At 41.0% G+C, this 9,181-nt stretch overlaps 1 protein-coding gene across 1 annotated transcript; it reads left to right on the plus strand.

The window, feature by feature from the left end:
* Positions 1-371: 371 nt before the first annotated feature.
* On the plus strand, positions 372-7,477 carry DDX47 (DEAD (Asp-Glu-Ala-Asp) box polypeptide 47; the record flags this gene model as incomplete). The annotated part of the gene is made up of 11 exons (XM_009878762.1): positions 372-465; positions 1,911-2,099; positions 2,738-2,809; positions 3,347-3,465; positions 4,145-4,216; positions 4,341-4,457; positions 4,607-4,753; positions 5,059-5,196; positions 6,547-6,617; positions 7,135-7,264; positions 7,358-7,477. Coding segments are annotated over 11 exons (1,269 nt in total), but the record flags the coding sequence as incomplete, so codon positions are not given.
* Positions 7,478-9,181: the final 1,704 nt, after the last annotated feature.

The following is a 9,181-nucleotide window of genomic DNA, read 5'->3' on the forward strand; positions in this document are numbered from 1 at the left end:
GAGGCCCCGGTGCCCTGCTCTGGGCGGTTCCGGCCTCCGCTCCGGTGAGGCTGCTCCTGCATGTGCTCCTGTTTTCACTTGTGTTGGCGTGCCCAGACCTTTTCCGTATTTTCTTCTTTTTTTCGCCCCCCTTGCTCATGGGGTACCCCCAGAGGGAAAGGGAGGTAGTTGAGGGTGTGCGGAAAAGTTCCTTGTGTAAACAAGGAGGGGAAAAAAAGAAAAGAAAAAAAGAAAGACAGGTTTCCTACTGCTGGCAGTCACCTCCAACAGTTCTGAACAAATTAGCATCGTGTATTTGACTTAACTCTGTGATTTGATTTAGGTCCCCTTGGTGATGTCTGTTTCTCTCTTCTCTTTTCACTGATGCTCAGGGGGTGACAGATGTCCTGTGTGAAGCCTGTGACCAGCTGGGATGGAAGGTGCCGACAAAGATCCAGATTGAGGCTATTCCAGTGGCTCTCCAAGGTGAGCAGTGGGTTTTTCTGATCCCAGCTCTGGGGATGGCCCCGGAGCTCTTACGTGAACGGATTTTACCTAATGAGAAATTTTACTGAATGGCAGGGATGACACCGTTGTCACATCTTCATCGTTGAATATCTCTGTCCAGAAGTAGTCTCTGTGTTCTTTCTTATGTCCTTCCCAGGTGGAACTTGGAATATTGATTTCTCCTATAACGATGCTGGCTATTACAAACTTTCACGTGGGTGCAAATGTGGGTTCTTGAATATTTGCTACCATTGTAGCAAATGACACTCCATGTTAAACAGAATTATTGTTAGTCATTTGACCTGTTAGTCTTCATCGACCATTTTCGTTCCAAAATACTCAAGGATATGGAGGAAATTTCTGATAGATTTAGGACTGTGCCTCTTCTGCTAGAGACTTACAGCATGTGTCTGAAATTGGAGAAACCTTGACTGATTACATAGCTTCTATAATCTGCTTTGCTGTGAGCAGGCAATTCTTTCAAATTAGATTTCTGGAGTGAGTGATATCCAAACCACAGTGACTTTCTCTAAATGTCCTAGGAAAAAAAAAAGACCAAAACCAAAACACCCCAAAACAAACAAACAAAAAACCTAGAATGAAACACTGTGAAGCAGAAACAGTGACAGAATGGGAATAAACTTCCAGTATCTGCTCTTAGTACTTAACTGTTGTCAGACTCTTCCCCTCCATGTATAATATTCTCTTGGAAAACAACAAAAGTAAGATTGCATTCCTGAGAAGTTATCTCCAGTGTAAGGCCTGTTGGCAGCATGTTTTTCTCAGCTGTGGGAGTTTAGGAGGTCAGAATGGATTCTACTGATGAATTCCACCCTGTTGCCTGCACTGTTTTTGGGCAAAGGACTTGCTGTCTTAATCTTCCCTGCTGCAAACTGATTGAATTACTCTCTTAATCAGTGGCACAAAATTGATCGTGGCTTGTGAAATGTGAGTTTGGTAGTACTGTTGGCTTGTAGTTGGTATAACCTAAGTCTCAATCACTGGGGTCTGTTTTCTTAAAAGTCAGTAAACCGACAACAGTTGGTCTAGCATACCTACCCAGATAGAACTAATATGCTGTAAATTGACAGACTGATTTGGGAAATAGTAAAGCTTTCTTTTTCTAACCTAAAGTTTCTGTGAAATCCTGTATATTCGTAGAAATCTGTCTAGACAATGGAAAGGATAGAGACTGTAATTATTGTACAAATGAAGTCACACTGTAAAAGTGCTGCAGAGATATTCTGAAATTCTGTGGTTTGGCCCTTTGTTCTTCTTTACCCTTTGTGTGTTTGGTTTTTTGTTTTGTTTTGTTTTTTCCCTGTCCTTAAGGAATTTGTGTGCTTTATTGTGTAATGCTTTAAAGGCTCATTTTCCTGGTCTGGATTCGTAACAGTTTTTGCCCTCCTTGCTGTTCCTTCTAGGCAGAGATATCATTGGACTGGCAGAAACTGGCTCTGGGAAAACAGGAGCCTTTGCTTTGCCAATTCTTCAAGCACTGCTGGAAACACCTCAGCGATTATTTGCTCTTGTTCTTACACCAACAAGGGAGCTGGCCTTCCAAATCTCAGAGCAGTTTGAAGCTCTTGGATCCTCCATTGGTGTCCACAGTAGTAAGTAGCTTTGTGATATTTGAGCAGTTTTCCTGAAGGCTGAAGTTTGTCAGCTCTGGATTGCAAAGGAAGAAATAGAGTATTTGTATGGAGGGTTGAACAAAAGGTGGGAAAAGCTTGTGATGCTGGAATATAGAGATCTGTTGTGACATTTGATAAAGAAGACTGTATGGTCTTTCCTCATGGAGTTTTCTGCAGTTCTTCTGCACTGTATGTTCAAACGGTTAAATACAGAAGTAAAAGAGAGTCTTCTCAGCAGTAAGTTCGTGTCCTGTGTGATGTAGTTAAATCCTTCCTTCAGACTGTCTGTATTGGTTCTTTAGGTATCCTCTACAAACATAAAAGCTTTGTGGGTATTTTTAGAATTCCTGGATTCTTGCAGCTGAGTTAAGCTGCAAGGAATACATTCTGCCTGTAGCTTTTCAACTGTGAAAATAAAATACCTGGGGCCAGTAAGAACTGTATGGCGTAAGAAGGCTGGGAATATCAGGTGTGCTAAAATAAAGTGAATTCTCATACAGATCAATAGCCTTTCATCTGTACAGAGTTGGGTGACAGGGAGTGAGAGGAAATACTGTGGTGCCAGAGGCTGGCTAGTGCAACACTGAGAGATTCACTATATTCTATTTGTCCTGCAGCGGTTATTGTGGGTGGAATTGACACGATGTCTCAGTCTCTGGCCTTAGCCAAGAAACCACATGTTATAATTGGTAAGTTAACGTGCTGTGGGAGTATGGGATATGAGTATTACCAAACTGCAGTTATCCAAAGAAGTGCCAAAACGTTTTATGCACTTGAAGGAGAAGTGAGAGCATATCCTTCACTTGTTTTTGTCCTGAGAACGGAGTACTGTCTAGTTAATGTTTCTAAAGTATACAGCAGTAGCCTTGCTGCTACAAGTTAATTCCAAAGTATTCCTGCTAGACTGCCTTTGGCTTGTTTTTTTTTTTCTCCTCAAGTATTCAAAATGCTGGTCTCAACCCTCTCAGTACAGCTCATCTGCAGTCTGTCTTATGTTTTTTTTAAGGGGAGAAGGGGAAGGAGGGGATTCTTCGGGGAGTTTGATTCCATTAGTCTTATTTGAAAACATTCTGAAGATATGCTATGAAAGCGTCCTTCCCACAAAGCAATCTGCTTTTACTTCTCTTGGGCAAAAAATTACATTTCTGTCAAGGATGACTCTCTTGTCTCTTTGGATCTTTTCCTTTACTTTCATTCTAATTTTGCTGTCATGATTTTGTTGGTAGCAACCCCTGGCCGTCTAGTTGATCATCTGGAGAACACAAAGGGCTTCAACTTACGAGCTCTGAAGTTCCTAGTAATGGATGAGGCTGACCGGATCCTTAACATGGATTTTGAGACAGAGGTAGGAATCTGCTGAAAGAAGAGTTTGGAACACCAGATGAGTCCCTTTTAGAATTGCTTCATGCAGTCACATAGTAAACTGCTCTTCTGTAGAGATTAATAGCAAATGGTAAAATAAGGAACAAACTGCCCAGAGAGGTTGTGGAATCTCCTTCTGTGGAGACTTTTAAAACCCACCTGGATGAGTTCCTGCCTGGCCTGCCCTAGGAGATCCTGCTCTGTCAGGGGGTTTGGACTAGATGATCTCTAGAGGTCCCTTCAAACCCCTAACATTCTATGATTCTATGATAAGACTTGATAGTTGCACAGAAGTGTATGGTGGGGAGTAGAATTTAGCAGAGTTCTGCAGAGCACTAGCAAGACAGTAGGAGGCGTTTTGTCTCTGAAATATGGTTTCTCTGGAGCACGTGACATTGTGGTGTTAGGACAGTCACACACATTCCTGCAGGAATACTGCCTGACACTTGCCGTGCTGTTGGACTTCTGGAGTTCACACTGCCCGGTTGTCAACAAGCTATCAGCTTACACCTTCCCTTGAGAAGAGGGGCAGTTTGTTCCTACTGTGAGTCTAAATTGCACACATACATTAATCTTTGTTTGGATGATAGTTGTATTTGGAGGAAGCTTACGTCTTGATTGCTGTTGTATTCAGCATTTCCGTTTCCTTTCTATTTTTACAGGTGGATAAGATACTGAAGGTGATTCCTCGAGACAGGAAGACATTCTTGTTTTCGGCTACCATGACCAAGAAGGTGAGAGCAGAGTACTTTGCTTTAATTCCCTTTCGATCAGGCTATGTTGTTCACTAGAGTGTATGATACAGGTTTCTGACAAGATCTCTCTTCACCTAGTACTAACTCATATTGATCTACTCAGGTTCAAAAACTGCAGCGTGCTGCTCTGAAGAATCCTGTTAAATGTGCTGTTTCCTCCAAATACCAGACAGTTGAAAAACTGCAGCAGTACTACATTTTCATCCCCTGCAAATTCAAGGTAACGTCACTTCTGTTTCTTCCCTGTTCTGATTGTGTCTTTTCCTCCTATTCTGATACCTGCCCAGTATCTTCTCGTTTTCTTTGGCTTGTACTTAACACCTTAATATGGCATACGTAACTTTTTTTTGTTTGTTTGTTTCTTTACAGGACAGCTACCTGGTTTATATCTTGAATGAACTAGCTGGAAACTCTTTCATGATATTTTGTAGTACATGTAACAATACTCAGAGGACTGCTCTACTGCTCCGCAACTTGGGATTCACTGCTATTCCTCTCCATGGGCAGATGAGTCAGGTATGGGCATACCCAACAGAATGGAGTAGACAGGAGACCTGTCACTTGGGAAATGGGCTGCGCCATATAGAGTCACAACTACCTTGCAGAAGGGAGTATTTCACAGCTAGTGGACTGGACTGATCCCTAGAAATTTAACTAATGTGAATGCTGCCACTGATTTGGTAATAATTTGAAAAGAAATTAAGAGAAGTGAGATTTTTCTGAGTAGTTTCTCCCTCAGTCTTCGGTACCAGTATTTAGACAAGAGCATATCAAGCAGGATGAGCATTCTCTCATTCCTTTTTTGTCTTCCTCTCTTTCAGAATAAACGCTTGGGCTCTCTAAACAAGTTCAAGGCAAAGGCACGTTCCATTCTTCTGGCTACTGATGTTGCAAGCAGAGGTCTGGACATCCCACATGTAGATGTGGTGATAAACTTTGATATTCCTACACACTCTAAGGTAAGCTAGTCTGTGTGCCAGCTGAGAGCTTCTGGTCACTGAGGAATAGTGAAGCTAAACAAAGGAACACAGACACCTTTTCTCTGTTCTGTGAACTGGAAATCCAGTTCACACTTACGTAGATTAAAAAATGTAGTTCAGCTTCTGTTATTGAGTTGGTGTCTCAGTTCGGTTGAGTGACCTCATCTGGATTGTGGAACTGATCCCGTAAGTGAAGAGGGGAAGTGAGAGGTGTTCTATGTCTTAGTATTTCTGCTCAGAGAACGTGTTTTGCCATATGATATCAAAGGACTTCTAGACTTGGAAAATAGTTTTAATGTATTGCTAGTTTCAGTTAGTCATCTCTGTTCCTGTGATCCAGGCCTGCCTTCACATATTAAACTTTTTTTTAAAAAATTACCTGTTATGTTTGAGGATTGGATCGAGAGATTTCTTGAATGCGTTTCTTTCACCTTAATATCACAAAGGTACCACAGACTGAAAAAAGTGAGTTACTAACTTTCTGTGTTACAGAAAGTATAGTATTATCTTAGAGATGTGGCTTTGTTTCCCAGCCTGGTTTCAGAAAGTACATAATTAACATGCAGTTCAGGAACTGCTATTGTTCCTTATAATGATCAAAGTTACTACATATTACAAAGAGGAGAAAGTATGGTGGTTCATTTGAAGACACTGCTTTTGACATTGTAAAAGAACAGAAGTTTAAAAAAAATGGTAGAAGGCAGCAGCTTGAATGACATAATTATGGGGTTTGTGCCACTCCCTCTCATCTAACCATGTTACAGAACACATCCTTTCTTGTGATGCTTGCTTTTTCCACAGATCTTGCATGAAGAAGGGAGTATTTTAATTTCTGTAATGCAGTATAAAACCTAGAAAGCAGCCTAGCACCATAAAAACAGAAGATGCTCAATAAATCAGATTCTTCCAAATTTTTCTTACTCATCCTCCTTTTCAGTGTGGTTGCCAAATTTCAGTCTCTTTGCCAGAGAGTTTATCTAAAAGGCAGACTATGTAGACCACTAGATCTCAAGACTGCATGGGCAGATACTGACTCAGTTTAAATACTGGCTTTCCAAAGAAGTGATAGTTTGTTAGCAAGACTTGTCCTACAGTCTTGAATAATTGGAGGTGGTCTTCTCCTTTAGAAAGAGAATTCAAATGCTTCCAGAAGCCAGCATCTTCTCAAACCCTGATGCTGTTATTCGGTCCTGAGTATTTAATCGTGACTGTATTTTCTCACTTTTTCTTATTCTTTCCTGAAGAAAAATTATATGGGCTGATTTCCAGTAATTTCTGTTCTGTGTTTGGCGTACGTATCTTGTTACTTATCAAGGAAATTTTTTTCAGGATTACATTCATCGTGTTGGGAGAACAGCTCGAGCTGGGAGATCTGGCAAATCTATCACTTTTGTCACACAGTAAGTATTAAAATGTGGCAGACTTAGTATTCCCATCTGTGTTTCAGAGCAAAAGACATCTGACCTCATCCTAGGTGAGACGAACATACTATTCATTCTGAAGTGCCAGTTGAATTTGTTCAGTTAAAGGGGAGAATGCTCAAAGCCCAGGGTGGGGAGGGAGAAAGTTCTAGATAAATTCTAGAAGCAGGCATGTAAAGAGTAGAAGGTACTGTTGGTAACCTGATTGTATAATATACATACACTTTTACAATATATAAAGCAGGTTAAGTAAGTGTGCTTTTTTATAAGTACTGAAGTATTTGTCAAAAAAAAATCTTTGTCAAATACTTCTGAACAGAGATGAGCTGAATAAATCAGTGAAGCCATTCCAAAAAATGGCATCATTCAAATGTAACTAAGAGTTGCTCCTGAGACCATCAGCACAAGGTAACAATATATGTGGGCTGGAGATAAGGGGTGATGTCTGCAGGTGGTGACAGATGAAGCACTCTCAGGAGATGTCTTATCTTCTCAGGTATGATGTAGAGCTGTTCCAGCGCATTGAACACCTGATTGGCAAGAAGCTGCCAGCATTCCCCATGCAAGAGGAAGAAGTCATGATGCTGACAGAGCGTGTGGCTGAGGCCCAGAGATTTGCTCGAATGGTGGGTGCTGGCTTTTTGTCCCTCTATGCAGTGTCATAGTCCGAATTTCATCAGATATCAGAATTCTTGATCAATCTCTTGATTGTATTGCAGGAGCTGCGGGAGCAGGGAGAGAAAAAGCGATCTCGGAATGATGATGATGACACAGAAGAAGCTATTGGTGTCAGAAATAGGGTGGCAGGTGGGAAAAAGAAGAAAAGGAAAGCCTTCTAGTTCAGGATTTGGACAGACTTCAAGATTTTTCTCTTTATGGCTACGTGAGCTCAGCAAAACCAGTCTATCAAACCATCTCCAGTGGATCTTATTTCAGAACTACCTAGGAAATTGGACAGTCCACACAGAAAACAACTTCCTCTCTTCTGCTTGACCAGTTACGGACTGAATTTGCCTCCTTGTGGCACCATGGGACCAGTCTTCCTTTCACAGACACCAGAACATCATCTCTGGACCTGAAAGCAGCTGTGGTCTGGCCCTGCTCATTCACAAATAGGTGCAGCATGAGTGCAGTTTTCCCACTGTTGCAGCCTGTCACAGTGCCCAAGCTCACTGAGTGCGTTTGGGGTCAGAGAAGTTTGTCAGAAGGAAGAGGGGGAATAGTGAAAATAATGAAATGAGTTCACACAGCACAACTCTGCTGCTTTTGCCTTAGTGAGCAGACGTGTGGTGTGGAGAAGTCCAAATATATTTTGCCTAATTTTAAAGCTACCTGGTTTCCTTGTCTTGTCTGACCTTATCATTGACCTGTTCTTATTTTGAGTATTTATTTGCCTTGCCAGAAGGTTTTCTTCTTAGGTCGATCTTAGTGATTCAGATATGACATCAATACTTTAGACGTATCATCTGAAGAGTGACCCAGGACAGAGAGAACCTGTTTCAGCAGGGTTAGGTTATTCACTACCTGGAATTCGATCCAGAATGATTGACAAGATGAGGTGGAGGCGTTTTAATTGTGGCTGATTCCTGTAGTACTGACAAGCTAACACAAGAGGGTGATATCTACATAGGAAAGCGGCTCATGAACTGACTGGTGAAAAACGGATCTAGCAGCTCTGCTTCCCTATTTATTTCTCTTAGTTCAGTGCGATAGACATAGACTCTTGCAAGAATACTATACATGTGCTTATTTTCATTTCAGACCAGAAGGTTAGTGCTGGGAAACATTGCAAATAAATTTTCATTACTGTCTGTTAGAAAATCTAGTTCATGAGTGGTTCTGTTACATGAAAAACAATGTTCAAAATCTTGTGGGTTTTTTTAAAAACTCTCAATGGAAAGTAAAAACTACTGCAGTAGTCAAGATAAGCACAATGGTTACTTCATAGTGTCAACAAAAATCTAGGTGTGCTAGTCAGAATGCTTTTTATGCTTTTTGAGGAAGCACATTCTGCTAAATTACAAAAAAACCACCATATGGTTAAAACTAAGGGAACATCTTTTAAGACAGCTCTGTTGTCTTCATGAGAAACAAACTACTGTCTGGTGTGAGAAGAGTGCTAGTATTCTTAGTTTTTCTTTTTTTTTAATTCAAATCTGCCAGATACCTTCCAAGTTTGATAGCTTATAAAGTAGCCTAAGACTAAAATAGATAAGTAAGAGTACAGATCTTAGGTATGTTTGACAGCTAAGAGCATTCTTGTAAAGCAGGAAAAGTGCTTCTTCCATGGGTCCTAGTGCAAAGAGTCAGGAGTGGACCCAGTAACAAGAACATATTAATTCTACGGTGCCTTTTGGTAGGAATCCCCATAGGTAAGATGAAATAGGTGTAGAATGCACCGGAAAAATAGGAATAAAATGAGTGGGATGTAAATACTTTTTCTACCTGGAACGAGGGAACTCTTTCAACTGGTTGTCTGTCCTGCTGGATGCTTGGACAAAATTTCTCACTCTTCACAAGCAGGACACGGTTGGTCTCACTAT

This window comes from Apaloderma vittatum, unplaced genomic scaffold (assembly GCF_000703405.1).
Source record: "Apaloderma vittatum isolate BGI_N311 unplaced genomic scaffold, ASM70340v1 scaffold44091, whole genome shotgun sequence".
Classification (NCBI taxonomy): domain Eukaryota; kingdom Metazoa; phylum Chordata; class Aves; order Trogoniformes; family Trogonidae; genus Apaloderma; species Apaloderma vittatum.